This window comes from Phacochoerus africanus, chromosome 7 (assembly GCF_016906955.1).
Source record: "Phacochoerus africanus isolate WHEZ1 chromosome 7, ROS_Pafr_v1, whole genome shotgun sequence".
NCBI lineage: Eukaryota > Metazoa > Chordata > Mammalia > Artiodactyla > Suidae > Phacochoerus > Phacochoerus africanus.
The window spans coordinates 32,516,950-32,536,348 of NC_062550.1; the positions used below are offsets into that span (position 1 = coordinate 32,516,950).

At 41.4% G+C, this 19,399-nt stretch overlaps 1 protein-coding gene and 1 long non-coding RNA gene across 3 annotated transcripts in view; one reads left to right on the forward strand and one right to left on the reverse strand.

Moving 5' to 3' along the window:
• LOC125131044 (uncharacterized) overlaps positions 1 to 19,399 on the forward strand; it is a 135,351-nt gene that overhangs the window by 102,671 nt on the left and 13,281 nt on the right. The window lies entirely within an intron of this gene.
• The window catches only part of C7H12orf56 (chromosome 7 C12orf56 homolog), a 101,150-nt gene that overhangs the window by 67,725 nt on the left and 14,026 nt on the right, over positions 1 to 19,399 (reverse strand). For both annotated transcript variants that reach the window (XM_047787116.1, XM_047787117.1), the window contains exon 2: positions 7,607 to 7,769. In XM_047787116.1, the coding sequence (XP_047643072.1) occupies positions 7,607 to 7,769 (163 nt within the window). The remainder of the gene's footprint in view (positions 1 to 7,606; positions 7,770 to 19,399) is intronic.

A 19,399-nucleotide genomic window follows, 5' to 3' on the forward strand; every position in this document is an offset into this window, starting at 1 on the left:
CCATCCTGGCTCAGTGGTCACAAACCCGACTAGTATCCATGAGGACTTGGATCCAATCCCTGGCCTGACTCAGTGGGTTAAAGATCCGACGTTGCCGTGAGCTGTGGTGTAGGTCACAGATGTGGCTCGGATCCTGTGTTGCTGTGGCTGTGGTGCAGGCTAGCAGATGCAGCTCCAATTCAACCCCTAGTCTGGGAACTTCCATATGCCACAGGCACAAGCCTAAAAAGAAAAAAACAAAACAAAACAAAAAAAGAATTGAAGACCATCTGGGGATTTGAGGCAAAAGACCTGATAAAAATATTCTTCTGTAACCTGCAGCTGCAGGAAGTGACTGCTGGAGGGGCCAGGGTGGAGTGGTCATCTGCCATCTGCCGGCCCAGCACCTTCCTTCTTGAACTATCCTCTTCTTATAATTAACCACCAGTGCCTCCATCTTAAAAGGAAAAAAAAAAGACTGCTCCTTCCATGAAACTAATGATGCTTAAACTTCACTGCCCCTCACTTGCATGTACTCTTTCCAAAGTCTTGAGAGGCCCTACCAATGTGTTCACATGGTCAAATGTCTTCATGAAATGTGCAAGGGGAAGACATTTTAACCACAATCATTTGAGACCACAGGCTCCTCCTTCTGTCTCATTTCTCCTCTTGGAAGTGGCCATAGGTACTTTATATTTGTGATTTCTCCTGCCCTGGTTTCTTCCAAGTGCTGCAATCAGTGTACCTGGTATTACAATTCTTTTTTCTTTCTTTTTTTTTTTGTCTTTTTGCCTTTTTTAGGGCCGCTCCCATGACATATGGAGATTCCCAGACTAGGGGTCTAATCGGAGCTGTAGCCACCAGCCTAAGACAGAGCCACAGCAACTCGGGATCCGAACCGCATCTGTGACCTACACCACAGTTCACAGCAACACCAGATCTTTAACCCACTGAGCAAGGCCAGGGATAGAACCCGAAACCTCATGGTTCCTAGTCGGATTCATTAACCACTGAGCCATGACGGGAACGCCACAATTCTTTTTGCTTAAAGAGGGTTCTGCAAATAGTATGTCTCAGTCCTCTCAAAACCCAGATCCACCCCTGCCCTGGCCAGAACCGACTTGATTGGGGGGGGGGGGCTTCTGATCCGAGTTGGGCCAAGCAATGTCTCCCCCTAGACTTGAGACATTTGGACCTGAGAGACAGAACGAGGAGTCTTTGAGCTGACTGGACCCTAGAGGAAGCCAGATCCCCCATGGGCTGTTCAGGCCCTGGAAGAGGCCCCTGCATTTCTAGTCTTCCATTCTTTGGCTTTCCTCTTCCCCTTCTGATTCCCTAACAGACTCCAAAATCCTTCTGATAGATTCCCTTTGGCATAATGGCAGAATCGGGGGTTTTTTTTGGTACTTGCAAGCTAATGACCTTTACTAACAGACGCTTATAACATAGGCCTTGCACAAATGTGGGTACTAAATGTGTACAGATAATACCTTTGGTTTTTGCTGGAGTTAAATAAAACAGATTGACACTTATGGCCCAGGGATCAGACAAGTTCAAGCCTAGCTCTTGCTTCAGGACCACATATTACAGAATGTCTGGGACGTGAGCCACAGGAGGCCTATATACACAGCAGTACCTAACCCAGGAAAGAGGCGGCTTGGAGGAGAACTGGAAACACAGCACAGCACTGCTGACATGCTGGAAAGGAGGAAGAGACCACCTGCTGGCATTACCTACATGATCAGCCTGTACTTAGATTCAAGTCATCTCTTAAACCTGATTTCATCCAAGTTCACCAACCAAACCTGAACTTTCTGCTTTAGTGTGTGAGTTTACCAAAAGGTTGTAACAAAACAACTTTAGCATCAGTGTCCCTGACTCTCTTTATGTTAGCTTTACATTTTATTATTTATTTATTTATTTATTTATTATTTATTGTCTTTTTAGAGCCACACCTTTGGCATATGGAGGTTCCCAGGCTAGGGGTCAAATCGGAGCTGTAGCTGCCGGCCTGCACCACATCCACAGCAACGCCAGATCTGAGCCACATCTATGACCTACACTGCAGCTCAGGACAACGCCAGATCCTCAACCCACTGATCGAGGCCAGGAATCGAACCTGCAACCTCATGGTTCCTAGTCGGATTCATATCTGCTGCACCACGATGGGAACGCCTAGCTTTACATTTTAATTTGTAACAGTGGGGTGGTGAAACTTAGGACCATCTGTTATCCACTGAAGAAATGAAGTATGGCTTAAGCTCTGTCCCAGCACTTGTGGGATATCTGGTCTCCTGAATGCCAACTACCAGAACCTGGCAGGGGTAGGGCAGTAATGACAAAAGAGCTTGAATGCAGATAGGCGATAACAGAGCCATCTGCCCCTGTGTTCTCTAGCAGGCATGCAGCCGTCTTCACTTTTCTTCAGTGGTTTGGATAGAAAGTCCTTCAGCCATTCAGCACAGTGTGTATCTGATAGTGTGTTCAGTGGTGCTGGTCAGGTAAAGAACACTTTTAAAAGTGACGCTCCAAAGAGAATGCACCTATTATCTCAACTGTAAGAGGTTTCATTATATTTGTCAAATTCTATTCCTGTGGGGAAGATAGGCAAGCTTATGTAAAAGTTAGCCATTAAACCTGAGAGACTCCTCAGTGCCTTGTTATTTTAGTTTTACCCCCATTCATTGGTTTTAGCTTTTTTTGGCCACACCTGTGATGTGTGGAAGTTCCCAGGCCAGGATTGAACCCATGCCACAACAGCAACCTGAGCCACAGCAGTGACAATGCCATATCCTTAACCCACTGAGCTACAGGGGAACTTCCTCCACATTATTGATTTTAGAAAGCATCTAGGTTTTAGGGAGCTCCGTTGTGGTGCAGTGGAAATGAATCTGACTGGTATCCATAAGGATGCAGGTTCAATACCTGGCCTTGTTCAGTGGGTGAGGGATCCGGTGTCGCCGTGAGCTATGATTCAACCCCTAGCTTAAGAACTTCCATATGCCACGGGTGTGGCCCTAAAAAGAAAAAAAAAAAATCTAGGTTTTAGGTTTAGAATAAAAATTATGAAATTAAAATTAAATTAAATTAAAATCCAGTTAGTAGCACTAGTCACATTTCAAGTACTCAATGACCACAGGTAGCTGATGGCGATTATTTAGACATAATTAGACTAGAGATAGTCTTTTCTTCCATCACTGCAGAAAGTTCTATTAGATAGCGCTATTCTAGAATGTACCAAGGGGCTAATAACCCAATTCCTTCTAGAGCTTTTGCTGCTACTACAGTTCACCACTGTTACTCTGCTCCCACCAACACTGTTCATTTACTAACCATTCCCTTCATCTAAACATAAAAAGTACAATTCAGAGGACACAGATCAGGAGTTCCCGTCATGGCTCAGCGGTTAACACATCCGACTGATATCCATGAGGACACGGGTTTCGATCAATGGCCTCGCTCAGTGGGTTAAGGATCTGGTGTTGCCGTGAGCTGTGGTGCAGGTCACAGACACGGCTCAGATCCTGAGTTACTGTGGCTATGGTATAGGCTGGCAGCTGTAGCTCTAATTCGACCTCTAGCCTGGGAACCTCCAAATGCCTCCTGTGAGGTGCTAAGGGGAAAAAAAAAAAAGGGACATATATCAAAGCGCCAACTGTGGCCCATATAAGAGCACATGTGTGCTTATGAAGAAGAGAAAAGCCTCTTTTTCTCTGTCTCTCTAGAAAAGTTGGGCCTAATTGGAATTCCTGCCTTAAAGTGCAATGATTAAACTAAATATCTTTATTACAACTGATGTGCAATTTCAAGCTTCCTTTGTTAAGATGACCTAGTTGATTGGAGTGTGAGCACCTTTGGCACATGACACAAATATTCCCTCGGCTTTCACCCAAGAGATTCAGAGTCGGGTCTAATAATTACCTTTATTTAAATACTCCGTAATTAACGTGAGTGGCTTCTCCAGGCATGACATCATCATTATTAAAATGAAGGACTCTAGTAATGACTATTGTCAAAGTGAGGCTCAGACAGGTTTGAGCCTGTCTCTTGCTTCAGATTATATATTACAGAATGTCCAGGAGGTGAACCACGGGGTTCTGTGCCCACGGGGAACAAGCAGCTTAGAGGTGAACAGGAATCAGAGCATATCACTGTCAGCTGGCTGGAAAAGGGTGATGTGTTTTATCTTCTAATGTGTGCTATGTATGACTCCTTCTGACAGTGCTAGTTTTGTGTTTTCAAATATCCCTGCACCAAACTGTCTGATGGTACCTCTGGAGATGCAAGTAAAGAAGAGCTGAGGAAAGATGTAACTCTATGAATAGCCATAGGCATGAACACAAGCTTAATTTTTTTTTTAAACCCTTCACTGCTTCTACCATCATTTGCAAAGTTTCTAGGAATTTAAATTTCATAAAACTTCCACCTATAATTGGCTTCTTTAATGTATGTTTTCATCTTCTTATACACTGTTGGGGAAGAAAAGAGCCAAGAATAATTATGCTTGTGGACAGGGATAAATATGCATTTAAGGCAACCAACACCAGTTAGATGTCCTAATTAGTGTGACAAGAGACCTGGTGAGCAACTAGGGATTTAATAAGTTTGCTAATTAGTACAGCTTCTACAAACAGTTGCCATGCTGTCACATGTCAGGGTGGAAAGGTGCTTATCCACAACAGGGTACAAACACTGGACAGTTTTCTCACACTCTGTAGATAATTCAACACTCCAAGAAGGTTAAGTTTGACTTGGAGTGAAGTCTAGTGAAGAGTGAAGTCTAGTGAAAAGTGAAGTCTAGTGAAGAGTGAATGGGGAGGTATGGGCTGGTCTAGCTATACTGGCTAGCTGCCAGGAGTGGAAGGGCCTATCCAGGAGCCACCCAGAACCTCATTCTTCTCTTCTCCTTCCATGCTAAGCATGCCATCTTAACAGCTGCCTCCTTTCCTGCTCTGTGCCCAGCTCTGGCCGCATCATTTCGCAATATACAGCAACCCTGGGAAGCTAGTAACAGAAACAAGGACACTGAGGCTCACAAAAGTTGAGTGACTTGCAGTCACCCAGCTGGGAAATATGAAAGCCAGGATTCAGATCTGTGCTTAGGAGATCAGTGGCTCAGTGGGTTAAGGATCTGGCATTGTCACTGCTGCAGCTCGAGTCGCTTAAGTGGCACAGGTTTGATCCCTAGCCCTGGAACTTCTGCATGCTATGGGCATGACCAAAACAAAAACAATAATAACAACTCATCTGGATTTAGCTGAGTCCAAAGTCCATGTTCTTTTTCTCTGCTTTTCACTAACCCCCAATTATATATAGGGATGGATATCTTAAAGGGCTCCTTTATATACATATACATTTCGTATAAATATATATACTATATATATATTAAGAACATGAAAATAGTGTAATGCTCAGCTATATATTCTATTTTTATCCATTTATCCTTGGATTTTTTTTTTTTTTTTTGGTCCTTTCAGGGCCGCACCCTTGGCATATGGAAGTTCCCAGGCTAGGGGTCACATCGGAGCTGCAGCTGCTGGCCTATGCTACAGCCACAGAAACACAGGATCTGAGCCATGTCTGAGACCCACACCAGAGCTCACGGCAATGCCAGATCCCCAACCCACTGAGCAAGGGCAGGGATCAAACTTGCAACCTCATGGATACTAGTCGTATTTGTTTCCACTGCACCACAATGGGAACTCCTATCCTTGTATTTTTAAAATCTCCACAAGAAACATTTAGGTAGGGCCCAAAATGTGAAGCATAAAAGCAGGACAGCTTTGGTTGAGCTGGGTGACTCCTAGGCCTCCCCTCCTCTCTAGATCATCAAGAGCTCCTTGGGCAAAATAGAAATATCACATGCTGAACTCCCTAAAAACAAAATCGAAAACTGATTTTTCACCTTTTTAATCTAGGCGTGAGTCATATTCTTGGGAACAGATTCCCAACCAATATTTTTCAATGAAGAGTGAATGCTGTTAATAACCATAATAAACCACAGTTACCAACGCAGCACATTGTGGTTGCCTTGCTGGTGGGAGGCCCAAGGCTCACAGATATGAACCTCAGGAGTTTTTCTAAAGCCAGGTTCACAATCTTTCTGGTTACTTGCTGCACTTCTTCACCAGGTTTTTCATTAAAATCTCTGATTGTTAATAAGGTTATTAAAATCAAGAACTGACCAAATGGAATCCAGACTCTAACTCATTCTTTTTTAAAAATCAATATTTAGAGGCGTTCCCATCGTGGCGCAGTGGTTAACGAATCCGACTAGGAACCATGAGGTTGCAGGTTTGATCCCTGGCCTCACTCAGTGGGTTAAGGATCTGGCGTTGCCGTGAGCTGTGGTGTGGGTCGCAGGCGCGGCTCAGATCCCGTGTTGCTGTGGCTCTGGCGTAGGCCAGTGGCTGCAGCTCCGATTAGAGCACTAGCCTGGGAATCTCATATGCCGTGGGAGTAGCCCTAGAAAAAGCAAAAAGACAAGAAAAAAAATTATCAATATTTAGTGAACATACTATCTCTCTTTCTTTTATCTCCCCTCCTTCCCTTTCTTCCTTCCTATTCTTTTTTTTTTTTTTTTCCTTTCCTTCCTCTCTATTTACCCTTCCTCATGACAAACCATGCCTGGGCATTATCCTTCTGATAATGGGTGGTCAGCGCATCCTCAGTGTAAAGAACACGATGTTCTCAACATCACTAACGATCAGGGAAATGCAAGTCAAAACTTCATACCTGTTATTATGACTATTATCAAAAGGTCCAGGAGTTCTCACCGTGTTGCAGTGAGTTAAGGATCTGGCATTACCGCAGCTATGGCGTAGGTTGCAGTGGCAGCTCAGATTCGATCCCTAGCCCAGGAACTTCCATCTATTGCAGGCACAGTCGAAAAAATAAATAAGTTCCGGAGACCAAAATGTGTGGTATGGTGACTGTAGTTAATAACACTGTACTATGTACTTGAATTCTGCAAGGAGAGTAGAATGCAAGTGTTCTCAAAAGAAGCAAACAAAGGAGTTCCCGTCATGGCGCAGTGGTTAACGAATCCAACTAGGAACCATGAGGTTTCAGGTTCGATCCCTGGCCTTGCTCAGTGGGTTAAGGGTCCGGCGTTGCCGTGAGCTGTGGTGTAGGTTGCAGACGCGGCTCAGATCCCGAGTTGCTGTGGCTCTGGCGTAGGCCAGTGGCTACAGCTCCAATTAGACCCCAAGCCTGGGAACCTCCATATGTTGCGGGAGTGGCCCTAGAAAAAAGACAAAAAGACAAAAAAACAAAAAAAAGCAAACAAAAAAGGAATTGCATGGTGACAGATATCTTAATTAGCCTGACTGAGGTGATTATTTCATAATGTATATGTATATCGAAATATTGCTGGAGTTACCTGGTGACCTAGTGGTAACCTGGTTCCAGTTACTACTGTGGCTCTGGTTCAGTCCCTGGTCCAGGAACTTCTGCAGGCCACAGGTGCAGCCAAAGCAAAAACCAAAACAAAACTTCACTTAAATACATGGATTTTTAATCTGTCAATCATACGTCAATAAAGCTAGAGAAGAAAAAAAGAATATTAATTTTTTTGTCTCATATAGAAACGTATCTTTTGTGTTACTTTAAGAAATATATTACATACCTTTTTTGTTGTTAGCATTGGTATGATGAAATGGAAATAAGAATTTCCTGACACCTTTTGATTTTTCACACTCATTTTTCAAAAGAGTCGAATAATAGATGATACGAATGTGTTGATTGGTTTCTCTATTTGGTGGAGTCAAAAATTCTGGGTAATCATCAATCTGAAAAACAAAAATTGAGCTGATTGAAGACAAATACAACTGCTTATTTATTCTAAGACAATAAATACCTAAAGATTACATCAAGTTTAAACTGCATTTTTTCTTTTTCTTTTCTTTTTTTCCTGGCCACATCCACAGCATGTGGAAGTTCCCAGGCCAGGGATGGAACCTGTCCCACAGTAGCGACCCAAGCCACAGTAGTGACAACACTGGATCCTTGCTTAGCCACCAGGGAACTCCTTTCTTATTTTTTCTTTCCCTGGGAAATCGTTCCTCTTCATGTTGTTAGGTTTCCCAATTCCTCCTTTATTTGTTTTAGTCCTTACTAAACATGTTCTCAGCAACAAAATCCAAGAAATTGTTTACCCTATAGGATTGCTAAATCAATAGTAACTGTTTTTATTTAAAATATATCCCTCAGAGTTCCCGTCGTGGCTCAGTGGTTAACAAATCCGACTAAGAACCATGAGGTTGCGGGTTCAATCCCTGCATTACTCAGTGGGTAGAGAATCCGGCTTTGCCGTGAGCTGTGGTGTAGGTCAAAGGCGCGGCTCCGATCCCACATTGCTGTGGCTGTGGTGTAGGCTGGCAGCTAGAGCCCTGATTAGACCCCTAGCCGGGAAACTCCATAAGCCGCAAAAAGACAAAAAAAAAGACAAAAATAAATAAATAAAATATATCCCTCACCATTTCCAGCTTAAAAAGAAATTTTTAAGGTCTTTAAATGTGTAATTAGATTTAAACAAGGATTTTTCTCTGCAGAACACAGTATTCATTTGTAGAGAACATTCTACAAAGATTCTGTGAATACAAACATCCAGTTTTGAACTGTTGGAAGTTTTCTGTTCCTAAATAGCTTTTCCTTATCTCCTAAGTACTTGTTTTCTATTCTTGACTAAAAAGGGAAAAGTCTCGGAGTTCCCATCGTGGCACAGTGGTTAACGAATCCGACTAGGAATCGTGAGGTTGCAGGTTTGATCCCTGGCCTTGCTCAGTGGGTTAAGGATCCGGCGTTGCCATGAGCTGTGGTGTGGGTCGCAGACGCGGCTCGGATCCCGCGTTGCTGTGGCTCTGGCGTAGGCCAGTGGCTACGGCTCTGATTGGACCCCTAGCCTGGGAACCTCCACATGCCGCAGGAGCAGCCCTAGAAAAGGCAAAAAGACAATAAATAAATAAATAAATAGATAAATACATAAATAAATGAATAAATAAGGAAAGGTCTCAATAAATACTTAGGACTTTTAGATCCTTCCTTTAACAACTACTTCCCTTTTTATGACAGGTAGGCAGTAATAGCATCTGATTGAAAAGTTAAGAGTAGGAGTTACTGTTGTGGCTCAGCAGTAACGAACCAGACTAGTATGCATGACGATTTGTGTTCGATCCCTGGCTTCACTCGGTGGGTAAAGGATCTGGTGTTTCCGTGGGCTGCGGTATAGGTCGCAGACGTGACTCAGATCTGGCATTGCTGTGGCTGTGGCTTAGGCCGGCAGCTGCATCTCGGATTCAACCCCTAGCCTGGGAACTTCCATATATTGCAGGTGCAGCCCTAAAAAGAAAAAAACAAAAAAAGAACGAAAAGAAGAAAAAGAAAAGCCAGAGAAGCACTTGACACATACTAAAAGTATTAATTCAAGCATCTGGAGGGATTGCTTTGTAGACTTTTTGCAAGCAGTTAGAATTAGGATAAAAATGTTTCTTGTGATCATTAAGTTCTATCATTCCCTTTTCACAATTATAAAAAGGAAACTAATAATTAAAATTTTAAAATATAATTCACAGTAACCAAGGATAGGAAGGTGGATTAATGAAAAGCTCTTGGGATCTTCCCAAAATAAATTTTTAAAATTATTTTCAAATATATAGAGTAATTCAAACCAGGCTAATGAAGAAAAATCTAGCAGAGGGCTTCAGAGGATGTGCTTAGTTAATATAAAGTTTTATAGTTTGTAAAGGAGTTCTCTTCTGCACAAGAGATTTTTCAGAAATGCCTTTTAAATTATTTGAAACCTGCAAAGATATGTTTATAACGTTAGAATGTTACACAAATAGCTAAATTTTCTGTTTTGTGTAACTGTATTCTGAATATTTTTCTCTTGCTTTCGTCAAGAAAAACTATGAAAGGCTTTGAAATAGGCAAAAAGGATTATCTGGGTGTTCATCTTTTATTGTCTTTGAGCTGTTTTAAAACTGTAAGTTGCAAGATCAGCTCCTATTCGACCACAGGCCTGGGAACTTCTGTATGCCACAGGTGCAGCCCTAAAAAGCAATAAAAATAAAAATAAACCAATTGTAAGTTGTAAAAAACTGATAATAATGCAAATAATTCTTCATGCTAATACAGATTGTGTGTGTCTAGTGAAATAGAACTGACTATTGCCCTTTGATAAAGAGGACAGCTATTGGATATCTGGTCATAGACAACTCTCAAGACTACACCAATGGACTGAGTCAGGATTGCGAGGATGCTAGGTCAAGAAACAGGTGGCTTCATGAGACTCCTAACCCAATCTCTAACAGAACAAGAATTAACCTTTTAGGATGAAATGAAACTGATGAGGGGAATTTTATTTTTGTTATTTGTTTGGAATATTACTAATGTTGTTTTAATGTTCTATTTTCTGGATATGTAAGGAAGCTCTTTCTCTTTCTTTTTAATCAGTATGTAACCCATAACAATTTAGTAGATTCTGCTTTTGGAAACTGAAAATGTTTAATTATCTGATTTTCACTGACTCCCCCCAGAATTCAGAAACTCTTACTAGATTCAATAAGCATCTTCCTTCCTTTTCACCAGGATGTAACCAACAGACACACTGGTTGTACAAACAAGGCCTTATGTGAAGTGTAATATTTAAGAAGATGCTCGTTTAACCAGGTATGGCAGGCCATTTTAAGGAACAAGGGTTGGCTATACTTAGGGAGCCAATGCTGACAAAGACTTCCTAGGAAAACTGGCCTGAAACCTAAAAGACAGGGTCCCAGACTTACAGGTATGAGGAAGGTCACTCCCTGGCAGGCTAGAAAACTCAAGAAATTTTCAGCACCTCGAGAAGACCCTCCAGAAGAAATTTCAGGAACTCAAAAATCACTCAAAAATAGGTAATACAGGAGAAACCTGGTGGCATTTTTTAAAGCTTGATTCCCTAGATTTGAGAAAGCAAATTTGGGTTTTAAAAATCTAACCTTCATTTGTTATGAAAACTTACAGTTTACAGCAGTGGCAGAGCTTCCATGCCTACCTGCTTGCATCTCTCACAAGCATCCTATCTTAATAAATTTATTTCTTGCCTATCAAAAAAACACACAATTTACAGCAGCAATAGTTGTTCACTATTCTAGATTTGTAATTTTTTTTTTTTTTTTTTGCTTTTTAGGGCCACACCTACAGCATATGGAGGTTCCCAGGCTAGGGGTCCAATCGGAGTTGTAGCCACTGGCCTAAACCAGAGCCACAGCAACGTGGGATCCAAGCCGCATCTGCGACCTACACCACAGGTCACCGCAACACTGGATCCTTAACTCACTGAGCGAGGCCAGGGATCGAACCCAAAACCTCATGGTTCCCAGTCAGATTCCTTTCTGCTGTGCCACAATGGGAACTCCAAGAATTTTTGTTTTTAATGGCCACACTCATGACATGTGGAAGTTCCAGGCCAGAGGTTGAATCCCAGCCAGCACTGCAACCTATGCCACAGCTGTGGCAATGCCAGGTCCTTTAACCCACTGCGCCAGGCCAGGGATTTGAATCTGCACTTCAAAACTGGCCCAAGCATCCACTACAGTTGGATGCTTTTTTTTTTTTTTTTAGAGCCGTACCACGGCATATGGAAGTTCCCAAGCTAGGGGTGTAATCGGACTGTAGCTGCCAGCTACAGCCACAGCAACGCCAGATCTGAGCCACATCTGCAACCTCCATCACAGCTCACAGCAATGCCGGATCCTTAACCCACTGAACGGGGCCAGGGATCAAAGCTGCGTCCTCATGGATACTAGTCAGATTCATTTCCACTGAGCCATGATGGAAACTCTTACAGCTGGATTCTTAATCCACTGCACCACAGTGGGAACTCCTCTATCAACTTTTGTCCTTCTCATTTCTTCCTTTGATTTAGAAATGCCTCCTACACCCTAAAATCAGATAAAAATTCACCTATATTTTAAATTTCCTTTATGGCTTTCTCTTTTACTGTTAGCTATCTCATCCTTCTGGAGTCTCTAGGGGGGATGTTCCTTAAGACCTTGCTGTAACTATGATTCCAAGTGTATTTAGTATTAATCAGATGGAAATTATGCTTTAAGTAGAAACTGAATTCAAATAAATATGTAAATATTTCTGAGCCAAATTACTTATTAGTAATTTGGGGGAGAGACAAAGTATTTATAATAATTCAAATAATTACATAGCTTGTGGAACACATCACATATTTTAAATAATAATACTTGCAGCACATCTGTGAGGTAGTCATTATCTTATTTTGCAACAAACACTAAGATTTAAAGAGTTTAGTTTACGAATAGTAGCTAAACAGTAGAACTAGAATTACAAACAAGGCGGTCTGTCTCTAAAGCCAATTTTATAAAAGCAGCTAAGGTTTAAGGGCCTCGCTACTTAAACCTTAAAGCACTTACTATGGATCCAAGGTAGGGATTTTGTCAGGGAGAGAAAGAATTTCTTCTAAAAACAAGGCAAGAATCCAAAGTGTAATTAAGCCTCTGGATTCATTATTGTGTCAGAGATTCAGTCAAATTATGCTAATTCCTTCATTTGGGCAGAAATAGAGTCAGCCCCTTTTTGTGGTCACTGTAGTCATCGAATTTGGTTCACTCTGTCACTGTAGAACATAACATCGTCCTTAAATACACTAGGGTGGCATTTATGCTAAGCAGTCATGTAATTTTTTTTTCTGTATTCAAAGGCATGGAAAAATGTCCATGATATGCCTTAAACTATAAATAACAAATTACAAAACAGTTAAGTAGGGTATGTTTCCTTGTGTGTGTTAATTCATAGAAGAGTATGGAATGCTGCACACCAAATTTTCTTGAGGGTGTGGTTAACTGTGGTTATCTCTGAATGATGGGATTATATGTATATTATTTTATTGAAATATTTATTTATTTCATTGTAAGAATCATATTGTTTGCTGATTTTTTTTTTTTTTTATTATCACACCCAGGGCATATGGAAGTTCCCAGGCTAGGGCTCAAATCTGAGCTGTTGCCTACACCACAGCCACAGCAGTGTCAGATCCAAGCCACATCTTGTGACCTATGCTACAGTTTAGGAACTCCTATTTGCTGATTTTTTTACAAAACATTTCAACTGATAGTCTGGCATCTCATAGTCATAAAACACAAATGGATACATTCTCCCCTGAAAATCTGTCACCCAAAGAGCTAAGGGAGGAGCAATAAGGACAACATCTAATATGACTCATGAGGACAGTTTGTTTACAGCAACTTCACTTTTAAGAAGCCACTTTTCAGAGTTTCCGTTGTGGCTCAAGCCTGACAAGTCACCATGAGGACTCAGGTTTGATCCTGAGTCCGCTCATTGGGTTAAGAATCCAGTGTTGCCGTGAGCTGTGATGTAGGTTGCAGATGCGGCTCAGATCTGGCATTGCTGTGGCTGTGGGGTAGGCCAGTGGCTACAGCTCCAATTGGACCCCTAGCCTGGAAACTTCCATATGGTGTGGGTGTGGCCCAAAAAAAAAAAAAAAAAGCACTTTTATGCACACCACAGGCCCCCATCACTATAAGGGAGGTGGAAGATGATTACACTAATGACTGCTACACAGCTAAGGGGATACGTCTGTGTCTGAAAAGTGGGGAGGATGACGAATGTGACAGACGACTACTAATAGTGGTGATGCCAAGATCATCTATCACTTTTCACTTCCCCTCTTCTCTTATTGGTTCATCTAACAGTCAGAACCTCAACTGCAAAGCCTATGGCTACAAAACTATAAATAGAACAAAACTTTAGCAAAAACAGTTGATTCACCTGGACTTGAATTACGAAGGCGAAGCGTCAAAGAAGGTGGTCTTTCTCTTTCTCTCTTGCTTTTAAAATTTTTTAAAAAAAGTTCCCATCATGGCACAGCGTAAACGAATCTGACTAGGAACGATGAGGTTGCAGGTTCAATCCCTGGCCTCTTTCAGTGGATTAAGGATCTGTCGTTAGGCATTCCTGTCGTGACGCAGTGGTTAATGAACCACGAGGTTGTGGGTTTGATCCCTGGCCTTGCTCAGTGGGTTAAGGATCTGGCGTTGCCATGAGCTGTGGTGTGGGCCGCAGACTCCACTTGGATCCCGCATTGCTGTGGCACTGGTGTAGGCCGGTGGCTACAGCTCCAATTAGACCCCTAGCCTGGGAACCTCCATATGCCACTAGTGCAGCCCTAAACGACAAAAGACAAAAAAATAAAAATTAAAAAAAAACTAATCAAACTCTTTTTGTTAAGACTCATAGCGTGTTTGTGAAACTCCTCCCACCTAGGAGCCAAGCAGGCTGATTTACACATGCTTGGGGGGTTAAGAGTTTTCTGACTAGAAAGCCTCTGCAGGCAGCAAAGAACAGAGCAAGGACACTTAGTCTAAATAATATGCTGTCCATGCCTAAGGGAAGAAAAGAAAGCTCTTAAAAGGGATATAGCTGAACTCAGTCCCTTGTTAGCAATTTATTTTAGACATGGTGTTATGTGGGGAAAAAAAATAATGTTTTGCATTTACATCAGAATATCCGAGATATCTTTAGGAAATTAAAAGGCCAAGGCATCTTTTTTAGCCCAAAGCAGAGAGAGAAATGATAGATGGATGGATAGATAGATAAGTTGATAGAGAGAAGAGAAGGAGGAAGGGAGGGAGGGAGGGAAGAAAGGAAGGAAGAGAGGGAGGGAGGGAAGGAGGAAGAAGGGAGAAAGGATATTATAATGGTCCTATAGAACTACCTTTGTTTAAAATTTTCTAACTTTTTAATCTTCAAATAAGCCTTAAGTATCATGACAAATTCTATTTTGTACATGAACACTTAGCTTATTTCGGTTGGAAATGAGGTAAGATTATTCATCCTTTCATACAGCATTGAATTTATGTTTTTAGGACCATTTTTCAAAGTGGAAAGAATTGCTTCTACCCAGATACCTTCTAGCACAGGTAGTAATATGTGCAGAATATCTACATGAAAATAATTGTAAACTCCAAATCAAGACACATGACAGATTTTTTCTATGTTTTTCTGACATAAAAACTCTTACAAATAATTAAATTACACTATTTATATATATATACTTGATAAATCACCTCTTTTACATACAATTGCATTAAATTATTATTGATCCAGTGCTGTATTTATACTGCTCCACCACTATAAATGGCAAATTTAGCTGTCTTTTCTCATTAGAAACTGAGGCTAACAAGTTGGAGTTATTGCAACTGGCCTCCTAAGTTCTCCCTTCCAGTCAATATTATAAAAACTCTAACACCATTCATAACTTGTAGTGCTTCCTAATATATGACGTGACTTTCTTTGCCTCTGATAAAGGTGCTGACTATCTATATAACGCCTCTCACTGGTAATTTGGAGCCATGTGCTCCAGCCATGTCCAATAGCACTAACTGCCATTCTCCCAGTAGAAGTTGAGTCATATATTACCTGTGTGAAGGAGAAAAAAGAAACCATGCTGGCTCCCCAACCAAGAACACCTTCCCTCAATCTGTTAGGTTATTAACTCAGTAGGTCTGGATTGCTTCTACCCTTGCATGGCCAAAGAAAGGTCTATCTTCATAACTGGCCTGATCCTGGGAGATAAACTCTGAGCCTTGGAATATTCTGCCTGATAAGAGTGCTTGTGTATGCCTGAGACCTTGGGCCACCTGTACCGCTTTGATTAGATAAACTTTATTCTGACAATGTAGTTTATAGTAAACACTGGATTTTGCCAGGGGTGAGGGTGCAGAGGTAAAGGGGTGGCTATGGTATGAGTAGCTGAGGTGCAAGCCTATATGACTGACCTCCATAAAAACTCTGGACACTGGCGTTCCCATTGTGGCTCAGTGCTAACGAGGCTGACTAGTATCCATGAGACACAGGTTCCGTTCCTGGCCTCACTCAGTGGGTTAAGGATCCAGTGCTGTGGTGAGCTGTGGTGTAGGTCGCAGATGTGGCTCAGATCCAGGGTTACTGTGGCTGTGGTGTAGGCTGGCAGCTCAGCTCTGATTTGACTCCTAGCCTGGGAACTTCCATATGCCAAGGGTGCAGCCCCTAAAAAAAAAAAAAAAAAAAATCTGGACACCAAGGCTCAGGTGAGTTCCCCGGGTTGGTGATTTGCATGTGTTGTAACATATTGCTGGGAAAATTATGCATCCACATCTGTGCTATGCCATTGGGAGAGGACAGATGGAAGTTTGCACCTGGTTTCTCCTGGTTTTCAACCCACGCATTTTCCCTTGGCTGAATTTAATCTGTTTCCTCTCACTGTAATAAGCCTTTTCGGAGTCCTGTGAGTCCTTCTCTAAAAGTATCAAGCTTGAGGGCAATCTTGGGGACTCTCCCACAGTTGGACAACCGTACACAAGCATGAGGCCATTGGCTGCCTACGCCACTGGTTCTGCCTCCTTTGAGCACCGTCTTGCCTTTTTCCAGGCTATAAGTGCTAGAGGGGCCAGCGCACCCACCCATCCTTCCTTTTCAAAGGGACTCATAAGGATTCTGATGCTTGTGGCCAGATTATCTCCAGAGTAAAGATGGGGAAAAGGAAGAAATTAAATGTTCAAACAGCATGCTATCAAATGTCATAAAAAGTTAACATTTATCTAGCACTTATATGTTCTTTTAAGTGCTTTAGAGGCATTACCTCACTGAATCCTTATACAACCCCATGCTCAGGTAAAACTATTCCCATTTTACAAGAGAACTCAAGGAATCTAAGGCTCAGAGAGTTAAGTGGCCTGCCCAAGTCTCCACTGCTAGAAAGTGGCAGACCAAAGATTGAATGAATCCTATGCTCTTAACTTATACAAATGACAGACATAGTAAAACATATATATTCCAAGAAATTAACATACTATGGATCTAAAAAATCACTTCTATTATGAGATAGTCTAATGCTATGATGAGGTGGAGTTTTATATTCTGTATTCTTGTGAGACAATGTTTTAGGAGAAAGACTGCTGTACAAACATTATTACTATGCTAACAAATGTCACAGAAACCCTAAAAATTCCATATTTCCTAATTATTGAAAGGGCCCATCTTGCTCATGTGGCTCTCATTTCTTTTCTATATTTTTAAAATCAAAGTATAGCTGCTATACAATTACTATATGAGTTATGGGGTTACAGGTATACAATATAGTCATTCAGTTTTAAAAGTCATACTCCATTTATAGTTATTTTAAAATATTGGCTATATTCCCCATGTTGTACAATAAATCCTTGTAGTTTATTTTATGCCTAATATTTTGTAACTCTTAATACCCTACCCCTACATTGCCCCTTCCCTCTCCCCACTGGTAATCACTAATTTGTTCTCCATATCTATGAGTCTTTTTCTTCTGTGTTTTATTCACTTTTTTTTTAGATTCCACATATAAATAATATCACACAGTATTTCTTTCTCTAACATTTCATTTAGCAAAAGTGCCCTGGAAGTCTATCTATGTTGCTACAAATGGCAAAATTCAATTCTTTTCTATGGCTGAGTAGTATTCCAGTGTGTGTGTGTGTGTGTGTGTGTGTGTGTGTGTGTGTTTCACATCTACTTTATCCATTCATCTGTTGATGGACACTTTGGCTGCTTCCATATCTTGGTAATTGTAAATAATGCTAAGTACGCTGGAGTGCATGAATCTTTTCAAATTAGTGTTTTTGGTTTTGGATTTTTCTTCAGATATACACCTAGGAGTAGAATTGCTGGGTCGCATGGGAGTTCTAGTTTTAGTTTTTTGAGAAACCGCCATGCTGTTTTCCACAGCAGATGCACCAATTCACCTTCCCACCAACAGTGTTGAAGGGTTCTCTTTTCTCCACATCCTCACCAAAATTTGTTATGTTCTTTTTTTTCTTCTTTGTCTTTTTTTAGGGCCGAACCTTTGGCATATGGAGGTTCCCAGGCTAGGGGTCGAATTGGAGCTGCAGCCACCAGCCTACGCCACAGCCACAGCAATCCAGATCCAAGCCTGGTCTGCAACCTGCACCACAGCTCACAGCAATGCCAGATCCTTAACCCACTGAATGAGGCCAGGGATCAAACATGCATCCCCATGGATACTAGTCAGATTTGTTTCCCATGAGCCATGGCGGGATCTCCCGTTGTGTTCTTTTTGATGGTAACCATTCCGACAGGTATAATGTGATAACACATTTTGATTTTGATTTGCATTTCCCTAGTACTAGCATTGTCGAGCATCTTTTCATACACCTGTTGGCCATCTGCAGTTCCTCTTGGGAAAAATGTCTGTCCCATTCTTTTGTGCATTTTTAATCAGGTTGCCTGTTTTTTTGATGTTGCGTTGTATGAGCTGTTTATATATGTTGGACAGCAATCTTTATCAGTCACATCACTTGCAAATATTTTCTCCCATTCATTAGGTTGTTTTCATTTTGTCCATGGCTTCCTTTGCTGTGCAAAAGCTTTTAAGTTTAATTAGATCCCATTTGTTTATTTTTTGCTTCTATTTTCTTTGCTTTAAAAAATGGATAGGTGGCTCTCATTTCTTATGCATTTTTTTCTCCCCCCCCTTTTTTTGTCTTTTTGCCATTTCTTTTTTTTTTTAATTTTTATTTATTTATCTTTTTTTAAATTTTTATTTATCTTTTTTTTTGTCTTTTTGTCTTTTTTCTAGGGCCACTCCCGCAGCATATGAAGGTTCCCAGGCTAGGGGTCGAATCAGAGCTGTAGCCGCCGGCCTACACCACAGCCACAGCAATGCCAGATCCTCAACCCACTGAGTGAGGCCAGGGATTGAACCCGCAACCTCATGGTTCCTAGTCGGATTTGTTAACCACTGAGCCACGACGGGAACTCCCTCTTATGCATTTTCATGAATCGTCCACCTACAGTGTTCCTATCAAAGGCCTGACATCAAAGGGATATAGAAACATGAAAGAGAATTTTAGACTAAGAAGGCCTAAAAAATAAACTCAATGTAAACTCGTGTACAAAGATGAGGATTAAAATCACTTGGAGGGAGTTCCCATCGTTGCTCAGTGGTTAACGAATCCAACTAGAAACCATGAGGTTGCGGGTTCAATCCCTGGCCTTGCTTAGTGGGTTAAGGATCCAGCATTGCCATGAGCTGTGATGTAGGTTGCAGATGTGGCTCGGATCCCGCGTTGCTGTGGCTCTGCTACAGCTCTGATTCGACCCCTAGCCTGGGAACCTCCATATGCTGTGGGAGCAGCCCAAGAAATGGCAAAAAAAATAAGAATAAAAATAAATAAAAATAAAAATAAAATCACTTGGAAATCAGATTTCTAAGTGGAAGGCACTATAGGGTCCTAAAGGAAAGCCATCAGGAAGGCAGAAATCTAATTAATGATATCAATTATTCTAATTAAATTCTTATGAACCAATTCATTGTTTTGTGCCCTAATTATTAAGGACATTATGATCAAACTAGTTAATC